General features: G+C 46.8%; 2 protein-coding genes across 2 annotated transcripts in view; one reads left to right on the top strand and one right to left on the bottom strand.

Annotated features, from left to right (window-relative positions):
• CA6 (carbonic anhydrase 6) overlaps positions 1 to 11,551 on the top strand; it is a 42,030-nt gene extending 30,479 nt beyond the window's left edge. The window contains exons 7-9 of the mRNA XM_075328403.1: positions 218 to 341; positions 3,039 to 3,140; positions 8,972 to 11,551. Of these exons, the coding sequence (XP_075184518.1) occupies positions 218 to 341; positions 3,039 to 3,140; positions 8,972 to 9,585 (840 nt within the window). The 3' untranslated portion in view covers positions 9,586 to 11,551. The remainder of the gene's footprint in view (positions 1 to 217; positions 342 to 3,038; positions 3,141 to 8,971) is intronic.
• Positions 11,407 to 22,609, bottom strand: part of LOC142256623 (solute carrier family 2, facilitated glucose transporter member 5-like) — a 46,889-nt gene continuing 35,686 nt past the window's right edge. Inside the window, exons 11-13 of the mRNA XM_075328404.1 lie at positions 13,834 to 13,909; positions 11,966 to 12,093; positions 11,407 to 11,888 (exon numbers count right to left, since the gene is read on the bottom strand). Of these exons, the coding sequence (XP_075184519.1) occupies positions 11,649 to 11,888; positions 11,966 to 12,093; positions 13,834 to 13,909 (444 nt within the window). The 3' untranslated portion in view covers positions 11,407 to 11,648. The remainder of the gene's footprint in view (positions 11,889 to 11,965; positions 12,094 to 13,833; positions 13,910 to 22,609) is intronic.

Below are 22,609 nucleotides of genomic sequence, written 5' to 3'. Positions count from 1 at the left end.
ATCCCAGAAAACTTATTTAAAAGTTTACAAACAGCATTTATTGTCTTCCTTCCTTACTGATGACTTTAGTTATGTAATCAGTGAAGCAGGACGGCTACAGCCATATTATAGTGGATATTGTTACATATGTTACATGTTAATTTTTAGTGCTTTATGGAATCAACTGAGTTAGATTGTCACAATTTGTTCCCATTTGATCCTTTTATAATCTCCGCAGATCAAATTGCTGGAGGGGACATTGCTGGATTGGCACAATCATACGTTACGTAATGATTATCGCCATACGCAGCCCCTGAATGATCGCGCCGTGCATTCTTCCTTCCGAGTAAAATTGTCAAAAGGTAAGTGACCTCTGTGTGGTTTTTCTGTGTGGCTCTGTGTGCCAGTGAGGTTTTCCTCAGTTACTTAGCCTCTTTAGTCCCCAGTCTTGTGACTGTGACAGGATGCGTAATGCCAAACGACTACTGTCTTACACCTTCAAGTCTAATGGGCATGAGAGGCAATGTGCGCTTTTTTGCAAAAAAAATTTTTATTTTACTTGTGAGTAGTTCCTTTGAATTAAAAGTTTTACTAAGTTTCATGCTGCAATTTCATCTGATTTTGCAGGTTGTAGTCTAGTTTCAGACTTTTCTCATGCAGAGTAATATTTGCTGGATTCTGTTAACTTCACTAGCTCTCTTGTATCAGCCCAGCTTCATTCATGGAGTCATTTCTCCTTCTGCAGTCCATCCTTTTTCTTCCCTTGTGCTGACAGACTATGACGAGTGTTACTTTTCTCCTGTCTGCAGTCTGCCTTGCATAGTCCTCACTATCTGCACACGAGCACTACCATGCTCGGGTGATCGGTACTCATAACTTGTGAAGAGCGAGCACTACCATGCTCGGTGCTCAGTACTCGTAACTAGTGATGAGTGAGCACTACCATGCTCAGGTGCTCAGTACTCGTAACTAGTGATGAGCGGGCACTACCATGCTTGGGTGCTCAGTACTCGTAACTAGTGATGAGCGGGCACTACCATGCTCGGGTGCTCAGTACTGGTAACTAGTGATGAGCGGGCACTACCATGCTCGGGTGCTCAGTACTCGTAACTAGTGATGAGTGAGCACTACCATGCTCGGGTGCTCAGTACTGGTAACTAGTGATGAGCGGGCACTACCATGCTCGGGTGCTCGTGTAATCGTAACTAGTGATGAGTGGGCACTACCATGCTCAGGTGCTCTGTACTCGTAACTAGTGATGAGCGGGCACTACCATGCTCAGGTGTTCAGTACTAGTTGTGGAGACACGGGGCTCAGTGGGTGCTGTCGTCCACTAAAACCCGCCGCCTTTAGAAAGACAGAATGGCCCAGGGCTCATCCCAACTGAACGCCGGCCTCCTTAACCGTGGGCGTAACACTACTCAGACAACACAGGGTGAGGGAACCACAATAATTAGACTTTATTGGATCCCCAAAATATTAACGGCACATAACACATAACCAGCAAAACACACAAATGTAACAGACAACAGAGTTTCACCCTTCCGCTGGCTCACCAGGGATTTAGAATGTCCATGCCTCAGAGCTTCCAGGGCAGCTTACTCCAATCTAGCAGCACCCCGCTTTCGGCAGGCACCCACCGAGAAAGGAATAGCGCCGGATTTAGGAAGCTGTGGGAGGTCTGTAAAGTCTGTAGCCAGGTGACCGGATTGTCCCAACCTGAGTGTCCTCCTTAGGTAGTCCTGGTATGATGTTACAATCCTGGCAGCCGGAGTCGAAATCCCTAGGCTGTGGATATGGTCTCCAACCGGAACCGGAGTCCCTAGATTGAAGCCATAAGATATCCTGATCCTCGAGTCAGCTCCAAAGAGCTTAGACTGGATCCATCAGCATCCATCAACAACCTGGTGGCTTAAAGAAGTCCCTTTTATAGCCACAGCCTTCCACTTAGATACACTGCGTCCTCATCGATCGGTTGGACAAGAGAGCCTCTCCCATTGGATGAATCTCAAGCTGCATGGACAATGTTCATCCAAATGATGTGTACAGAAAGACTGAGGGTATACATGTAGTCTGGGAGTCACCGACTAGACAATGGCTACTAAGGTAATAACATTCGCAATACACAACTACAATACAATGATTACTGGAAAAGTCTGGAGAACAATACGTCTGGCTTTCAGTGGCCAACACAATTACATGAGTCCAAAAGAGTCTTGTAAAAACAATGAGGGACTTATCCCACGTCTATAAACAATCTATCACCCTGTCTGGATGAATGTTAAGAAACGTTAACCCATGAGAGTCCATGTCGTCACACTAGTAACTAGTGATGAGCGGGCACTGCCATGCTCGGGTGCTCAGTACTAGTAACTAGTGATAAGCAAGCACTACCATGCTTGGGTGCTCAGTACTAGTAACTAGTGATGAGCGGGCACTACCATGCTTGGGTGCTCAGTACTAGTAACTAGTGATGAGCGGGCACTACCATGCTCGGGTGCTCAGTACTCGTAACTAGTGATGAGTGAGCACTACCATGCTCAGGTGCTCGGTACTCGTAACTAGTGATGAGTGGGCACTACCATGCTCGGTTGCTCGGTACTCGTAACTAGTGATGAGTGAGCACTACCATGCTTAGGTGCTCGGTACTCGTAACTAGTGATGAGTGGGCACTACCATGCTCAGGTGCTCGGTACTCGTAACTAGTGATGAGCGGGCACTACCATGCTCGGGTGCTTGGTACTCGTAACTAGTGATGAGTGAGCACTACCATGCTCAGGTGCTCGGTACTTGTAACTAGTGATGAGCGGGCACTACCATGCTCGGGTGCTCAGTACTCGTAACTAGTGATGAGTGGGCACTACCATGCTCGATGCTTGTAACCATCAGTCGGATGCTTGGACGGGTGTGACTCAAATGCCCAAGTATAATGGAAGCAATGGGGAACTCAATAGAGTACAGCCCCTGTAAAACTGAGTTGAGTGCTGCGGTACTGTATGCAAACAGGAAGAATAGTTATCAGCCGTTGAATGAAGATGTTTAATTATATTTCTTCCCAGAAACTTGCCAGCAAGAGATTACTACTAAACTGACCCAAATTGAGACTGAAATCTTAGATGTGAAAAAGAAGGTGGGGAATGAACTGCCAAGAGGCCGCGCAGGTGAGAAATACGCCAGTGCATTTCCTATCTGATTGCTGTGATCGGTTGCACTTTCATACAGACATATTAAAATTTATACTTGTATAATAAAAATATACCGTAATAATACTTTTGCATTTGAATGGACAGCTCACACCATGTCGGGTTCAAGCGTCAGGGGCCCACCAGTAACATTGACTCTGAGAGCCCACTAATCCGCTACATGCAAATATTACATTACTAGAAGGTGGCCCGATTCTACGCATCGGGTATTCTAGATTTTACGTATTGTGTAGTTCATGTATGATTTTTGTTATATATATATATATATATATATATATATATATATATATATATATAAAAATGTTGTTGTGTGTAGTTACCAAGTGTTTGTGTAGGGCGCTGTACATGTTCTGGGTGTTGTCTGGGTGTGGCGGGGGGTGAGAGCGGTGTTGTATGTGTGTTGCGTGTGTTGCGTTGTTTGTGGAGCGCTGTGTGTCTGTAGCGTTGTGTGTTGCGCTGTTTGTGTGTGTGTGGTGTGTTTTGGGGGGAGGTATGTTTTGTGCAATATGTGTGTTGTGCGGTATGTGCGTATATTTGTGTGTGCCGCGGTGTTTGTGTGTTGGGTGTTGTGTGTGTGCAGCGTTGTCTGTGTGTGTGGGTGTCTGTGTAGGGCAGTTGTTTGTGGTTCCCAGTGTGTGTGTGTGTGGTGTGTTGTGCAGTGCGCGCGCGTGTGTGTGTGTGTGTGTGTGTGTGTGTTGGGGGGAGGTGTGCACTTCCTATCGTGCTCCATCCCCCATGCAGCGCACTCCCCATCGTGCTCCATCCCCTATGCTGCGCACCCCCCATCGTGCTCCATCTCCCATGCTGTGCACTCCCAAACGTGCTCCATCCGCCATGCTGCGCACTCCCAAACGTGCTCCATCCACCATGCTGCGCACTCCCAAACGTGCTCCATCCGCCATGCTGCGCACTCCCAAACGTGCTCCATCCGCCATACTCCGCACTCCCCATCGTGCTCCATCCCCCATGCAGCGCACTCCCCATCGTGCTCCATCCCCTATGCTGCGCACCCCCCATCGTGCTCCATCTCCCATGCTGCGCACTCCCAAACGTGCTCCATCCGCCATGCTGCGCACTCCCAAATGTGGTCCATCCCCCATGCTGCGCACTCCCAAACGTGCTCCATCCGCCATACTCTGCACTCCCCATCGTGCTGCATCCCCCATGCTGCGCACTCCCAAACGTGCTCCATCCGCCATACTCTGCACTCCCCATCGTGCTCCATCCCCTATGCTGCGCACCCCCCATCGTGCTCCATCCGCCATGCTGCGCACTCCCAAACGTGCTCCATCCACCATGCTGCGCACTCCCAAACGTGCTCCATCCGCCATGCTGCGCACTCCCAAACGTGCTCCATCCGCCATACTCCGCACTCCCCATCGTGCTCCATCCCCCATGCAGCGCACTCCCCATCGTGCTCCATCCCCTATGCTGCGCACCCCCCATCGTGCTCCATCTCCCATGCTGCGCACTCCCAAACGTGCTCCATCCGCCATGCTGCGCACTCCCAAACGTGCTCCATCCGCCATGCTGCGCACTCCCAAATGTGGTCCATCCGCCATGCTGCACACTCCCAAACGTGCTCAATCCGCCATATTCTGCACTCCCCATCGTGCTGCATCCCCCATGCTGCGCACTCCCAAACGTGCTCCATCCGCCATGCTGCGCACTCCCAAACGTGCTCCATCCGCCATGCTGCGCACTCCCAAACGTGCTCCATCCGCCATGCTGCGCACTCCCAAACGTGCTCCATCCGCCATGCTGCGCACTCCCAAACGTGCTCCATCCGCCATGCTGCGCACTCCCAAACGTGCTCCATCCGCCATGCTGCGCACTCCCAAACGTGCTCCATCCGCCATGCTGCGCACTCCCAAACGTGGTCCATCCGCCATGCTGCGCACTCCCAAACGTGCTCCATCCGCCATGCTGCGCATCCCAAACGTGCTCCATCCGCCATGCTGCGCACTCCCAAACGTGCTCCATCCGCCATGCTGCGCACTCCCAAACGTGCTCCATCCGCCATGCTGCGCACTCCCAAACGTGCTCCATCCGCCATGCTGCGCACTCCCAAACGTGCTCCATCCGCCATGCTGCGCACTCCCAAACGTGCTCCATCCGCCATGCTGCGCACCCCCCATCGTGCTCCATCCCCCATGCTGCACCAGCATCAGCCTCTCTACCCGCAGCATCAGCCTCTCTCCTCCCAGCATCAGCCTCTCTACCCGCAGCATCAGCCTCTCTCCTCCCAGCATCAGCCTCTCTGTCCCCAGCATCAGCCTCTCTCCTCCCAGCATCAGCCTCTCTGTCCCCAGCATCAGCCTCTGTCCCCAGCATCAGCCTCTGTCATCCCAGCATCAGCCTCTCTCCTCCCAGCATCAGCCTTTTCTGTCCCCAGCATCAGCCTCTCTCCTCCCAGCATCAGCCTCTCTCCTCCCAGCATCAGCCTTTTCTGTCCCTAGCATCAGCCTCTCTCCTCCCAGCATCAGCCTCTCTCCTCCCAGCATCAGCCTTTTCTGTCCCTAGCATCAGCCTCTCTCCTCCCAGCATCAGCCTTTTCTGTTCCTAGCATCAGCCTCTCTCCTCCCAGCATCAGCCTCTCTCCTCCCAGCCTACCCCAGCCTCAGCCTCCCCCAGCATCAGCCTCTCTCCTCCCAGCATCAGCCTCTCTCCTCCCAGCCTCAGCCTCCCCCAGCATCAGCCTCTCTCCTCCCAGCATTAGCCTCTCTCTTCCCAGCATCAGCCTCTCTCCTCCCAGCCTACCCCAGCCTCAGCCTCCCCCAGCATCAGCCTCTCTCCTCCCAGCATCAGCCTTTTTTGTTCCTAGCATCAGCCTCTCTCCTCCCAGCATCAGCCTCTCTCCTCCCAGCATCAGCCTCTCTCCTCCCAGCCTACCCCAGCCTCAGCCTCCCCCAGCATCAGCCTCTCTCCTCCCAGCATCAGCCTTTTCGGTCCCCAGCATCAGCCTCTCTCCTCCCAGCCTACCCCAGCCTCAGCCTCCCCCAGCATCAGCCTCTCTTCTCTCAGCCTCCCCATCCCAGCCTTCCCCAGGATCAGCCTCTCTCCTCCCAGCCTCCTCCAGCACGCCGTGCTCCTCTGCCGACACTCACAGATCCGATCGCATACACTCACACACACCCACACACACCCGATCGCATACACTCACACACACCCGATCGCATACACTCACACACACCCGATCGCATACACTCACACACACTCGATCGCATACACTCACACACACCCGATCGCATACACTCACACACACACACCCGATCGCATACACTCACACACACACACATTGACGATATTGCACATACGCGCTCATACTCACAACATCCGGAGATACCACATGCTTCTGGCCATGTGATCCTCCGGCAGGTCCTGGAAGCTCACAGCACAGTATCGCCGCCGAGAAGCAAGCGATATCCAAGGATGTTGTGAGTGTGTGGATGCGATGTGATGTGTGTGTGAGGTGTGTGTGAGAGTGAGTATGATCTGATGTGTGTGTGTGTCTGTTGTTATGTGCGTGCGTGTGTGTATGTTCTGCCGCTGCAGGACCTTGATGCGCTGGTAACTATGCTACCATGGTTACCAGCGTATCTCGTCCCCCGCTCGCACGGGAGCCCACACCAGCATATGCCGGCCAGCCCCAGCAATGCGAGGGTATGTGTCGGCTGGGTTGGCGGCGTACGCTGATGTGGGCTCCCAGGGGTACAGTACTCACCTGGTAGTCGTGGCTCCGTGACCGTGTCGGTTCGGGGAATGCGTGGGGGGGGCGGGGCCAGAGCTAGCGTGCATTGCGTGAGGAGGGCGGGGCGTGGCCGAGTTGCCAATGCCTGCAGGGTGCCGGGGCGAGAGGCCAATCTGTGGGGGGGCGGAGCCTGGGCGAGCGGCCGGCCAATCCGTGTGGGGGCGCAGCCTGGGCGAGCGGCCAATCCGTGCGGGGGGGGCGGGGCCATGGCAAGCCCAGCGGCCAATCAGCTTTGTGTCACCGTAAGGACACAATTTTGGAGCAAGACAGACAGACAGACAGACAGACAGAATAAGGCAATTATATATATAGATACGCATTCACAAATTTACTTATGCTTCTATATAGTAATATATTGGGTAGTTTTTTGAATGAAAGGTAAACGCTTATTTTGTCTGTACATAGAGAATCACGTGTATTGTGCCAACTACAGCTGATATAGAGGGGTGGGGTCCCACTCCTGTAAGGGGGCTTACCAGGGGATTCACCTGTTCTCCGTTGGGCCAGTCGGAGCCTGATCACACGGATGCAAAATAGATGACATCCATGGGCTGTTTATTCATATTAGGGAAAAAAAATGAAATACATTAATTTGGACTGCGAACCCAACCAAACCCGAACACCCTTTATTCTTCATTTTCACAGTCTTCTTTTTTTCTGTAGTCAAAAAAAATGCTATGTGTAAAAGAAAAACTTCACAGCTCACCTCCTCCTGTACAATGACTGATAACACCTCTATATTCGGTAGATAAAGGATTCACCAATCACAATAGATGATGTCACAGCTCACCTCCTCCCTCTACTGTACAATGACTAGTAACTCCTCTATATACTGTAGATAACACAGGATCCACCAATCACAATAGGTGATGTTGGAGCTCACCTCCTCCTCCTGTACAATTACTTATACCTCTATATACAGTAAAGGATCCATCAATCATAATAAGTGATCTAACAGCTCACCTCCACCCTATCCTGAATAATGACAGATAACACCTCTCTATACAGTAGATAATAAAGTCTCCATTATTCACAATAATGATGTCAAAGCTCACCTACTCCAATGACTGATAACCTCTATATACAGTAGATTATAGGTTCACCAATCACAACAGAGGATGTCACAGCTCACCTCCTCCCTCTCCTGTACAATGACTGATAACACCTTTATCTACAGTAGATGAAATGATCTAATTACAATGTGATATATTACATCTTACCTTCTCCTCCTGTATAATGACTGATCACACCTCTGTATACAGTAGATAACACAGGATCTCCCATTCACAATAGGTGATATCACAGCTCACCTCCTCACCCTCCTGTACAATGACTGATAAAACCTCTATATACAGTAGATAATACAGCACCCACCAGTCACAATTGGTGATGTCACACCAGACCCTGCTCCTCTTCCCTTCACAATGACTTTTGTACGTGCTGTGCTCATTAGAATCTATGATACATTATATAGGGCTATATTTTCTTAAAAACTCTCAATGGCTGGTGTGAAAATTGAAAGATTTCTACTTTTCACTTTTAAAACAGATTATAACATGGAAAAAAACAATTTGCCAAAATTTCACTTTTTTTCTGAACTAGCTATTTTTTTGTGATTTGGCAAAGGTGTTTTTTGTAATATTGGTATAAAAACTCTTGGGGCAGTCAGCTGGTCCGTATATAGGGCAAGGTTAGTGGAAGGTCCTAATAAAACCCTCTATACCACAGTCATCACAAATCATAGTAGCTGTGGCCACTTTAAAAAAAATGTGCCACACCGACCTTTTAATTTTGCCGCCCGAGGCACTTGCCCTCAGGTTCCCACTAACCAGAATGATACATAAGTAAACGCTTGGTCAACTTATAAGAAGAGGTTTATGTGAAGCACTATTTGCCCTAATGTTATAGTTATTAAACTATTTCATGTTTGTTGCTTTTCTTATATTTATCAGCCAGATTATTGATTTTGCATTTTATGCCAAGAAATGTGTTATAATTCTAAAGACCGATTATATCTTAATGTGTTTTCCTCTTACAGGTGCTCCGGCGGTTCCACACTATCCTTCTTTCTATTTCGCCAATAATCACCCGGCGGCCCACGTGGAAGTCCAGCTCCTTAGACCATTGCAGTTGACTGAATTTACCCTCTGTATGTGGGTGAGAACCAGGCAGGAAAGAATTCAGAAAGTATTTTCTTACTCCACCAAGGATAGTGACAATGAACTGGTCTTGAGTGTAGGGTCCGGAATCCACCTATGGATCGGGGGGGAATCTGTTGACTTTAATATATATCACACGTCAGAGGATTGGGTTCATTACTGTGTCCAATGGGACTCTTCTTCTGGGAACACGGAGCTCTGGGTGAGTGGGCTTCAAGGAAAAGAGAAAAATCTCAAGAAAGGATATAATATTAAAGCTGGAGGTCTAGTCATTCTTGCAAAAGACAGATTTGATCTCTTAGGACTGTTTAATAATGGCTTTGTTGGAAGGTTAAGTCAGCTCCACCTCTGGAGTCGCCAATTAACTGCTCAAGAGATTACATTGCTGAGTAAATGTCAAATGACAGGACTAAGAGGAGACATAATATCCTGGGGAGACACCTCCATGATTGTATCTGGCGGGGTCATCCTTGAGGCAGATAATAGCTGTTAAATCATTTTAACGCTCTACGCCATTACTTCCCATCTCTGCGGAAGATTGTTACTTAAAGAGGATCCGCCACTTGAAATAAATGTCACTCTTTTTTTACGTAGAATAAATCCCTCTATTCTCCGGAATCCGAAGTTGGTTTTCTTTTGTTTCAGTGCCTTTCCATTCCTAAAATATGGGCTCCTATTCCCTGTATGTAGATCTAGACTTCTTAGCCAATTGGGCGTGGTCCTTAAGAAACAGCCCACAGGGAAAGACCACAGGTAAAGACCATGCCCACTTGGCTAAAAAGACTTTATTTTTTATACAGGTAAGAAAGAGCTATACTTCAGGAACGGAAAAAAAAAAATTCTGGAGCACAGTGACATTTACACCAGATAAAAAAAAATACATGTTACAGGGCCTCTTTAAAGAGCATGTGTAGATTTGGCACACAAGTCTGCAGTCACTTTGTGTGCTGACAGGATTCTCCAGCACTAGCGGTCATGTAACCGCATGTACAGCATTTGCATACTACCAGCCACATTCCGACTAGATATGTCTGGTCTCACTCAATTCACTTATATTGAGCGAGGTTGTGTACGTCTAGTTGGCACGTGTCCGCATGTATATGATTTGCATACTTACAGTCACATTCCGACTAGACATGTCCGGCATCACTCAATTCACTTATGTTGAGAGAGGTTGTGCATGTCTAGTTGGCATGTGGCCGCATGTATAGGATTTGCATACTTACGGCCACATTCCAACTAAATATGTTCGGTCTCACTCAGTACAGTTATATTGAGAGAGGTCGTGCACGTCTAGTTGGCATGTGGACGCATGTATAGGATTTACATACTTACGGCCACATTCTGACTAGACGTGCCCGGCCTCATTCAATTCACTTATACTGAGAGAGATGTCGTGCACATCTTGTTGGCATGTGACCGCATGTAGGCAAATGCCATACTTGTGGTCATGCAGCTGCCTGACAATGTGAACACTGCACGCTGTAAGGATTCACATGTTTGCAGTCGCATAAAATGACATTGAATGTCCGCAGACTTGTGCCCCAAAACTAGACAATCCCTTTATAGGTCACCTTTCACAAGGTATGTGATCTGCCAGCAGAAGGCTATCGATCTGGAGAAGATGAGCATTAGGTCGTGCACATCTAGTTGGCATGTGACCGCATGTATGCAAATGCCATACTTGTGATCATGCAGCCCCCTGACAACGTGAATACTGCACACTGTAAGGATTCATATGTCTACAGTCACATAGAGTGATTGCAAACTTGCACCCCAAACCTGAACAATCTCTTTAATGGTCACATGGAACAAGGTATCTGATCTGCCAGCAACAAACTATCGACCTGGAAGAGTTGACCAGATTGATAAATATCTTAATAAATATTGAAAAATACATAAATTATCATTTTTGTATTCAAATCTCTGATCTCTCTGTGCTTAGTAGTCCAGTGGGCGGTCCTAATCAGTGATTGACAAATGAAAGAAAAAATGCAAGTTATTCTGAATATTAATAGAATATTCTAATAAACTAAGTATTCATTTACCCAGTTCCCCTTGCTTTTTAACTTGGTACCTGGACAATCTGAAGTTGACAGGTTCCCTTTAAGTCCCCTCTATGCGGGGTTCTGGACCCATCTAGTCCCAAGCACTATTTTTTCATCAAACTATTAAAGGACTAAATATTCTCTTATGAACAGTATGGATGATACATTTTATATGATTCGCTAATCTTACATTTCGCATCTAATTCCAAGGTAATTTAAGATTTATTCTTTTTAAAAGATAAAGTTAATTTATTATAATATAGTAATTGTTGAAAAACAGAAATGGAAATTAAAGCTCAAGGGCCCCAATGTAAAAGCTACAATGAAGACAGGGTATGACGCAATCTTTGCACCCCATTGTTTAAACAATAAAGAAATTCTTTGGTAAAACTTTCGCGCTTGGATTTTTATGGGTCTCGTCAAAATAAAACAAATGAAATTTTATCATGTTTCAAACTTTTTATAAAAAGTTTCATATAAATGTTTTTTACATCATAGGCACAGATGATCAGAGAGGGGTGTTAAAGGCAATTTCTGGTTTCTCCATTGTGGTGTCCTTAAGTGAAGGGTTAAGATCCTGGATTTCCTTGGAATCTGTTCTTTCGTCAAGTCCATTTTTCTTTGCCATAAGTTGACTGACTTCCAAAAATGTTTTACCCTTAGTTTCAGGAACCACAAAAAATATGAAGAGGAAAGTCGCAAGGCAGATGGCGGCAAAAAGGATGAAACAGTAGGAGCCTAATCCTTTCTGTAAGAAAGCATAGATCAGATTCAATGAAGAGGAAATCGAAGACTTTCTAATAAATATTGCAAAACAGAACTCACCCTCAGAAACTCAAAAATGAGTCCAACTGTGAAATTGGATAGCCAGTGTACACTGCCGGCCACCATGAAGGCTGCCGGGCGGGAGGCTTGACGAAACATCTCAGTGGTGATAACATAGGGGATGGGGCCTGGAACCAGACAGACAATGGATGATATCATTATCCAATAATTTTTTTTACTTATCTGCATACAGGGGCAGAATGATCGCAGTCACAGGGGTCGCCATCGCGACTGGGCCCGAGGGGTCAGGGGGGATGAGGACCTCAGGCAGTGGTGCACCACCAATGACGGCAGGCCACGCGACCGCTATGGGCCCCCTCGCCGAGGATCACACTTTCAATTGTATCGGCATCGCAATTGAAAGCAATGATGAGAGAGGGAGCGGCGCACTTCCTCTCTCATCAATCTCCCCCTGTGTCTGCTCTCTGACGTGTCAGCACAGCAGAGCGTGATAACGTCACTGCTGCGCACCTGCTGTGCTGAGATGTGCAGAACAGTGGACACGCTGAGGAGACCGAAGTAGCGGGGGAATGAGGCAAAGTGAGTATATTTATTTAATCCCAATGACTAAGGGGGTGCATTAAACGAGATCGGGGTTGTATGCTACTACATGGGAGCTGCATAATACTATATGGGAGCGCCATAATACTATATGGGGGCTAGATAATACTGGAGGAATATGGGGTGCATTATAATGCACGGAGGACTATGGAGGTGCATTATACTATATGCAGGACTATGGAGAGTGTATGATAATATATGGATGACTATGGGGGTGCATTATAATATATGGATAATTATGGGGGTGCATTATAATATATGAAGGACTATGGGGGTGCATTATAATATATGGAGATTTATGAGATGCATTATACTATCAGATATTATATCGGAGTATGGAAAAGCTGGTTGCTGAGGGAGAGAGCCAAGTGTCAGCGTAATAATCCTGTACCGTCAGGGGGTGGGGAGCCCAGGACCGAATTTTACATTGGGGCCCATCAAACTCTAGTTACGCCACTGTCTGCATATATTTGGGGATAAAAATCAGTTTTACAATTGGGTTTCATTAAAATTTAGAACCACATGCCAACTATAGGCTTTGCATTGCACTGCCTATTTTTGTCTGCATACTATTGAGCCTCATAGGAATAATATGAAATATCTTTTTCTATGTAAGTTCAGTTGTTTATTTTTTTTAAAAAAATATATACATTTTGTTCCATTTCAGTTTCATTACAAATGTTGACCTTTTTGGCTTTCGCATCCTCTGCATCAATGTACAGAGCAAATTTGTAAAATGAGGCAACTGTGAATCTATCAGTGAGCTTATTCTCATGGCTGGAACTTTTACGATGTTCTGTACTTTTCAGAAAGATCTTTTAAGCTTGTTTATACCTACAACAAAGTTTTGGTTCTAAATCGGCTTAGAGGAGTTTAGAGGACTATAAATAAAAGGGTACAGTCCACACTGTCAGCCGTGCTCGCTATGGGATTCACTGTTACCTCTTTCTGTAATTTTTATGTACAGTGATGCATATGGGCTGTAGAAACCAAACAAACATTTTTAATAGACTGTTAGCCAAGAATATATTAATTTAAGTTAAAAAAAATACTGGAAGATGTCCATATTTTTTTTTAAGCATGACATTGCAGCTTCACATTCTGAACATGGAGGGATATGGTAGGATCAAAAAGTAGAGGGAAGCCTTAGCATCTGTAGCCTCAATGGTGGTAACCTGTAATCATCTATTCGGGTGTTGACATGTAAGATGCTAAAAAATGGTCATATGGACAAGAACGGCCTCATATTTTTATACCTTAACGTCCACTTTAATGCTATTTGCACAAATTAGAAATACATCACTCACTTGGTCCTATGGCATGACCTATAACGTAGATGATGATACAGGCAATGCTGAGATACGGCATCCAGTGTACGCTTGTCTGCCAAAAAGAAGAAAAAAATCATATGTGATTAGGTCCAGCGAAATCTTCAATAATTTAGGTCCCTGCATTGTGCCAAAAAGTCCAAGTTACTGAAGCAATTCCTCTTGACCCTGAGGTACTGCCCCTTTGGAATGGCCTTTTCGAGAGGTGTAGGATCAAAACTATCCCACCTCAATAAGTTATTAGTGAAGAGGGGTTTTCTGTAGATATTGATGGACAAGACCCCACTGTCTTTCGTAAACAGGATATCCAAAAGGACAGACTCGAATAATGTATTTCACTGGGGATGCAAATTCCAAACTCATTGATGTTGATGCACTCAATAAACCTTTGAAAATCATCCTTGTTGCCATACCAAAGAATGAACACATCGTCTATGTATCGCCTCCAGTATGACATCATAGATATCTATGTGGATCTGGTCACAAAAATGACAATGTCCTCCAACCAGCCCAAGTACAAATTGACATATGATGGGGCACACAATCTCCCCATCACAGGCCCCTTGAGCTGAGGGAAGTACTTGTCAAAAACTTATTAATGCATATCTATTAAAGGTTCATGTTTTATTGTGATTTTTTTGTTGTTAATTAGTTTTTTTGGATCCCTTATAGCTTACTGATTTTGTTAAAATTAATAGGATTAGTTTCATTTATGGCAAGCTTTTTGTCAGGTTTAGTGATGGGCGAAGCCGGACTGTAAAAGTCCGGATCTGAGCGGGATAACTATTACCCGTGCACCAATCCTGGAGCCGGAGTACTCAGGGAACTCCTAGTAACTATCCGGTGGCAGCTATCTGTATAATTTAAAACAAGAAAGGGACCTCTTGTAGATTACGTCAGAACTGGGTGTGTGGGGTAATAAAGTAGTGAAAGCGGGTGTTTTGCATTCAATTTCAAATAAAGGATTTTTTCGGTGTTTGTGTTTTTCTTTTCCGTTACAAATTAGTAATGGAGGGTCTCATAAATCCCTCCCATTACTAATCTAGGGGTTAGTGGCAGCTGTGAGCTGTCATTAACCCTTGATATTACCCCGATTGCCACTACACCAGGGCAGTGCTGGGATTGTCACTTCTAATAGATGCGGCAATCCTGGGAAGCTGCTATTTTTAGGCTGGGGGGCCCAATAGCCTTGGGCCTCCCCAACTTGAGAATACCAGCCCTCAGCTCTCAGCTTTCTCATTGTCACGTCCCCACCGGAGTCCGCTCCTGCGACTTCTGCTCCGATCGCCAGACGATGCCATGTCCCCACTATGGATAGTGTTGGTGATGGGATAGGAGTCGGTGCCCGTGGCTCTGCGGAGCACAGGCTCCGCTCATCCACTAGGCTGGGTTTCCCTGGAACCTGCAGTACCACTGGCTGACTGTAGGTGGCGTGTGTCTTCCAGCTGAAGTTGCCAACATTCACCTGCAGCCAATGGGAAGACACCACACCCTTCTTATTCCCCCTCCTGTCACATGACCACTGCCAGAGGTAGTTCTGTACTCCTGGCTCATGTGCTGTTTGTATTTTGATTCCTGTGCGCTGATCTTTGCTTGTTGTTTGACTACCCTCCTGCCTGTCATTTTTGTACCTTACTGCCAGTTCCGGATTTGACCTCTGCTTTGTCTCCTCACTACGTCCTTGCCTGCCGATTCTGTTCCTGTTTAGCATCTCCTGGTTTTTGACCCTGCCTGACAACCACGGACTACAACCTACCACAGGTAGCGATCTCTGAGGCTCTGTGTAATTCCAAATCCCTGTATAGGGGTTAAAGGGTTGCAGAGTTCTTGGGGTCCTGCTTTGTGAGCGGCTTTTCTCTAGACTCCCCTTACAGCCAGTCTGAGTCTGTGACTCCAATCAGGCATTACACTCATGCCTGGGTATCAAAATTGGGGGGAACGCAAGCCATTATTTTTTTTTTTTTTAAATTATTGAAATAATTTAAGATCAAGCCGCATTAGGGTCCTTCTTATTTTGATACACAGCCAAAATAAGCACACGGATAAGGGCTGCAGCCGTATGCTTCATCTGTGCTGGCTATCATAATATGGGGGGACCCTTCGCCAATTTTTTTATTTATTTATTTTTACACCACAATAGAAACTTAGACAGTGTGTGTGATTCCAAGCAGTCAGACATGCTGTTACTCAGAGTGGGGGCGCGGTCTGACTGCAACCAATCAGAGATGCCGGAACTGCTGGTGGGTTAGGGAAGCAGTGAATATGTATGAGGGTAATGAGAAGCCCCGGTAATAGTGTTACTGCCACGCGGGAGACTCTGGAAGTATGAAAAGCCTGCTCTAATCCTCCCTAGCCCTTTCTACCACCATTTTAACGCAAGATTCAGGTCTCCATAGACTTATATGGGAATCGCCGTCCGACCAGATAACTAGAATTAATTCCGGGCACAGACTGTTTTTTTTCTTAATATCTGGTTGGACCCGCCCATTCCAGATTTCTCAGAGTTCGCCCATCACTAATTAGGTCCATTTAACTTAGACAACTGGTTAGAGGACACTGAATGCGCGCTTTCAGTGGATGAATCTTCAGCAACTGGTGTCGATACTCCTTGATTGAAAACAATTTTCACGGACTTGCAGGATTGCTAAATTGAGAGTTTGAAGGCGTGGTGGGAGATTAAGGCATAGGGAAACTATAGTAAACAGGATATACTCCCAAGAGGCCTCCGCATCAGTATTTGCCCAGCTCCTAGGTTGAAAACTTCTGATTTTCTCACTATGTAGGGAAAATAATTAACCACCTCCTCGGTGAGGCTAATAAATATACCATTAGAAAAAGAGAAAGTGAATTATAGTGAATCCTCTAAAAACTAGATGAACTGAGGCAAAAAGTATTGGAGTTTAAAACTGAGGTGGATTTTAGTAGGGGTGAGTCCATTTTACAGAACAACACGGAGAAACCTCAAAATACCTTAAATAGGAATATAAACAATTTCTTACAGATCTTAGAGATTTTTGGGATCAGAGGGCATATAATATACATACCCCTAAACCCACAAACCAATATATGGATATCTCCTCCTCTGATCGAAAGACCTCAGATACGGAGAAGGTTGAAGGCCTCAGATATGTACAAGGTTGAAGACTTCAGATACGGAGAAGGTTGAAGACCTCAGATACGGAGAAGGTTGAAGGCCTCCGATATGGAGGAGGTTGAAGGCCTCAGATATGTACAAGGTTGAAGACTTCAGATACGGAGAAGGTTGAAGGCCTCAGATATGGAGGAGGTTGAAGGCCTCAGATATAGAGAAGGTTGGACGCCTCAGATATAGAGAAGGTTGAAAGCCTCGCATACGGAGAAGGTTGAAGGCCTCGCATACGGAGAAGGTTGAAGGCCTCGCATACGGAGAAGGTTGAAGGCCTCAAATACGGAAAAGGTTGAAGGCCTCAGATATGGAGAAGGTTGAAGACCTCAGATACGGAGAACATTGAAGGCCTAAGATGCAGGAGAGGTTAGAGACCTCAGATGCAGGGAAGGTTGAAGGCCTCAGATATGGAGAAAGTTGAAGGCCTCAGATGTGGAGAAGGTTGAAGGCCTCAGATGCAGGGAAAGTTGGAGGCCTCAGATGCAGGGAAGGTTGAAGGCCTCAGTTGCGGAGAAGGTTGGAGTCCTCAGATGCAGGGATGGTTGAAGGCCTCAGATATAGAGAAGGTTAAAGACCTCAGATACGGAGAAGGTTGAAGGCCTCAGATATGGAGAAGTTGATTGTAAAAAATAAGGAAGTACAGGTCCAGAGGGGGCACTGGCAGACCCTACACGAGGGGGAGATGGCAGCGCAAGAAGGGGGAGAAACACTTCAACTTGTCAGAAGCAAACACAAGAGGTTCAGGGGACAATGGAGGAAAATCCTCTTCCTTTGTGTTTTCGCAATTCCCCTTCTTTTTTAGAGAGCGGAGTAACCAACCCCAACAATTTAAGAAGAAAACAATAGATGTAAAGAAGGTGGGAGAGACTAGCCAGACTATCAATTTGTCTACCTTTATTCTAACTGGAGATATGATATCTTTAGTCCATAAGGGACTCACTATTGTTTGTACGGTGCCCTATAATAGCTTTAATCGGACCAAAGATATTCATCTCTTTGGTCGTAAGCTTAAATGGCATAAATTCTATAAAAACAATGACCTTGGATTTGGAGGATCTTGAGGGTATTGACACCTTAGTAGAACTTAAAAAGAAAAATGAGCTGGACAAAGGGTTTGTTCCTTTTACTAACCTTAAGAAAAAGGCTCAGAAACTCCCACGGGATGGTGAACTTACTAGTATTGACATCTTTGTTACAGTGGTGGAGGATGAGTTCAGGAAATTGAGTGGATCAAATGCTGGCAATAATTTTACTCAGGGGGAACAAGTGGCACTTGATAGTTTCAAAAGGAGCCAGGAGATCATTATAAAACCCTCTGATAAGGGGGGAAACTTGATGGTGTTAGACCATGCATCTTACAGGGGCATGTATTATGCCATATTGAATAATGAGGATACCTAAACCATTCTCATGTCTGACCCGACTGATCTGTATAGTGAGGAATTAACCAACATGTTGGTGGAAGTATTGGATGTACGCTTGAGCTCCAAAGACGAATTTGACTATATGGTGCCAACAAAGCCACTCATACCCACTTTTTATGCATTGCCTAAGGCTACGTGTGCACGCTGCGTTTTTTTGACGCTGCGTTTTTGTGCGGTTTTGGACGCTAAAAACGGACCTGCGTCGAAAAACGCGTCAAAAAACACATGCGCTTTTACCGCGATTTGGTGCGTTTTTGGCTGCGTTTTTGATCTCTGCGTTTTGCTGCGTTTTTCCAATGCATTGCATGGGCGGAAATCGCAGAAAAACGCAGGAAAGAATTGACATGTCCATTTTTTTTTTTTAAACTCAAAAACGCAGCTTAAAAAAACAGTTGTGTGCGGACAGCAAAAATGAAAACTCATAGACTTTGCTGGGGAAGCAAAGTCATGCAGTTTTGAAGCCAAAAACGCACCCGAAAAACGCGCAAAAACGCAGCGAAAAACGCACTGTGCGCACATAGCCTAAGATCTATAAGGTGTTAGTCACCCTTAAAGGATGGTTCATAATGTCTGGTATTAATTGCATTAGGCAGCAGGTCAGTATATATGTGGATAGAATCTTAAAGGCCTTCGTCCTTGCCCTACCATCATACATATTGGACACATTGTACTTACTGAGTAAAGTAGATGATTTTACTCTGGAGTGCACTACTTGATTAGCGTCAATGGACATTGTGTCTTTATATAGCACCATACCACATGACAAAAGCTTGGAGGCTGGTGAATTTTCTACAGTCCAGGGCAAACTTCTTTCAGAGGTATAATATGATTGTCTTTAGTCTACTCCACTTTATATTAACACATTATTTCCTTTGTGACAACAAGTACTTCCACCAGCTCAAGGGGACTGCGATGGGGAATTCATGTGCCCCATCATATGCCAATTTATACTTGGGCTGGTGGGAGAAAATTGACATTTTTGGTGACCAGACCCCCTGGTGAACATCAGTGATTCAATACTGGGGGTGATACATAGACAATGTGTTCATTCTTTAGTCTGGCACAAAGGATGATTTTCACAGATTTATTGAATACATCGACATCAATGAGTTTGGACTTCGGTTTACCAGTGAAATAAATGATTCATGTCTGCTAGAGTTGAGCGAGTACTTGCTATACTCATAATGAGTACTGTCTAGTCGTCGCATATTCATTCCAAATGAATTCATTCCAAAGTAATGAGTAACCCGAATGCCGTACTATTTGTACGAGTAGCGGAATAGTGCGGAATTCTGGTAACTAGTTACATTGCGAGTTTTCCCCATTGACTTGCATTGCACACGCTACTCGGAACTAATACGCGAATATTACACAGTACTCGTTATGAGTATAGCAAGTACAAATAGTTAGGTACTCGCTCAACTCTAATGTCTGCCCTTTCTGGATGCCCTTTTTACAAAAGACAGTAGGGGGGTCTTATCCACCAACATCTACAGAAAACCCACGACCAATAATAACTTATTAAGGCTGGATAGTTTTCATCCTACACCTCTCAAAAAAGGCATCCCAAAGAGGCAATACCTTAGGGTGAAGAGGAATTGCTCCAGTAACTGACTTTTTGGCACAATCCAGCGACATGCGAGTCAGGATTCAGATCAGAGGATACCCCATCATGTCTTAAAGGATGCCTTCAGCAATGCAGTTGGAAGGACGAGGAATTTGCTGCTGACATCTAAAATGCGAATTTCAGAAGAATTAGGTCCCTTGCAAGTTGTAGGAACCTTTACTTAGCCAGTCGGACACAATCTTCCATATTTTATGTAAACATTGGGGGATTTTACTTGCTGATCTATATATATATATATATATATATATATTGTGTGTATATATATATATATATATATAATATATATATATATATATATATATATATACCGTATGTATATATTGTGAGACTGTGACCGGGGTTATCTATGACGGCCGGTATATCTCGCCCCGGTTGTGCTCACTCCATGATAGAAAGTAACTCCACTACAGGGTTAATGCTGTTTCCCTACAGGCTTAAGGGAGGGTTAAAAGGAAACAGGAACGAGGGCAGGTGTGCCGGGTGTGAGGGAGTGAACAGAACTCCCTGAGTTCTCTGCTGGAGAGGCACATGTATATTGTTGTGGACTTTTGTTTGGATTAAAACCGTGTGCTGTGAACCTTAATGCCTGGATCCCGTGTCTTCTGCTGCGCGGCCGACCGTGCTACCTCACATATGGTGGAGAATCGGCGGGCATGCCAGCCGGTGAGGTGTAGCATCCATCCCTGGTGACCCAGTAGCACGTGTCCTGGATTCGAGCGGCTATACTACAGCCCAAACCCGGTGACGCCATGGAGGACATACTAAAGCAGCTGGCTGAGGCTAATGAACAGCAGCAACAGACCAATGCACACCTGCTCCGGGCGTTGGAACGTCAGCAGCAATCCTTGCAAGTGCAGGACAAAAGGCACCAAGAACAGCTGGTTCAGGCCAATACACGTCAGCAGCAAGCCTTGCAATTGCAGGAACAAAGACATCAAGAACAGATGGTTCTCCTGGCCAAGTCGATCCGTGCCGGACCGGCAGCAACAACCCCGGGACCGGGTGACGACGGCAGCGTCCGGAAAGCGGTGAGACAAGCGTTGCAAAAGATGACCCCGGGGGATGATGTGGAAGCGTTCCTGGCGGTGTTTGAGCGGGTGGCCGAGCGGGAAAAGCTGCCGACCCCCCAGTGGGCTGAGGTATTGTCACCCTATCTGACGGGGGAACCCCAAAAAGCGTACCTGGACCTCAGTACCGAGGACGCCATTGACTATGTGACCCTGAAAGCCGAAATACTGGCTCGGTTGGGGGTGAATACCTATGTACGGGCTCAGCGGGTAAATCAGTGGTTCTATGAGGAAGCCAAACCCGTACGCTCCCAGGCCTATGACTTGTTGCATCTTGTAAAAAAGTGGTTGCAGCCTGACACTCTGAGCCCGGCGCAAATGGTGGAAAGGGTAGTAGTGGATCGTTTTGTGCGCACTTTACCCGTCACCGTTCAACGGTGGGTAGGACAGGGTGACCCGAGTACCCTGGACCAATTAGTGTCCCTGGTAGAGCGGCATGTGGCTACGCAGGACTTGATACGGGACACTGAGACTTTGCGTACCGCCCGTCGGTCCGGCCCCTCCAAGCCTAGGGCCAAGGACCCACCGCTGACAATGGTGCAGGAGTCCCCTACCGTCCCGTCTGAGGCCGCGGCCGCCATTCCTGAGGTCCGGAAGGTTCTGTACCCTAAACGACAACCCGTCAAGGGGGTTTCCGTCCCCATTAGATGTTGGCGGTGCCAGCGGGTGGGACATATGGAAGCCCAGTGTCCACTCACCACGGAGCCCATGGATTGTGGGGTTACCCGGCGGGGTTCAATGTATGCTCAGGTGGTGTGTACCGCTGACCTGGTCTCCCCAGAGACGGAGCCCCACTTGTGCCAAATACAGGTGAATGGATGTCCGGTTACAGGATTGTTGGATTCCGGAAGCTTAGTGACCCTTGTGCGATCCACCTTGAGGGCTAATGTAAAGGCCACAGGACGTACCGTGGGGGTGGTTTGCATACATGGGGACCGCCGAGACTATCCCACGGGGATTGTCACCATCACAGCACCTTGCGGTCAGGTGCAACATGAGGTGGGACTTCTTAACACTCTTCCTTATGACGTGATCCTAGGAAGGGATCTGCCCTATTTTTGGACTTTATGGAGGGGACCCCCTAAGTCCCCTCAGATATTGGTCGGTCCGGGACCTGAGCCCTACAATCCTGAATCCGGGACGCCTGCCGTAGGGGTCACCATGATAGGGACAGAGTGTGAACCCGATAGGTCACCCCTAGAGGTATTGGCAGGAGAGGCTGAGATGGTCGAGCCCATCCCGGAGTTGGAGGCGTCCCCGGATACGTTTGGGACAGCCCAACTCCAGGACCCTACGTTAATACATGCCCGGAGTCGGGTGACAGTAGTTGACGGGGTGGCACAGCTGCCCGGTGCCCAGGTAAGGTACCCCCATTTCGCTCTTAAGCAGGATTTACTCTACCGGGTAGATGAAATACGGGGCGTGGGGGTAGAACAGTTGGTGGTGCCCCAGCCGTATCGCCGGCGGGTCCTCGACTTGGCTCATAAACACC

The sequence above is a fragment of the Anomaloglossus baeobatrachus genome, chromosome 11 (assembly GCF_048569485.1).
Source record: "Anomaloglossus baeobatrachus isolate aAnoBae1 chromosome 11, aAnoBae1.hap1, whole genome shotgun sequence".
In the NCBI taxonomy this organism is placed as follows: Eukaryota; Metazoa; Chordata; class Amphibia; order Anura; family Aromobatidae; genus Anomaloglossus; species Anomaloglossus baeobatrachus.
This window is presented reverse-complemented; position numbering and strand designations above follow the sequence as displayed.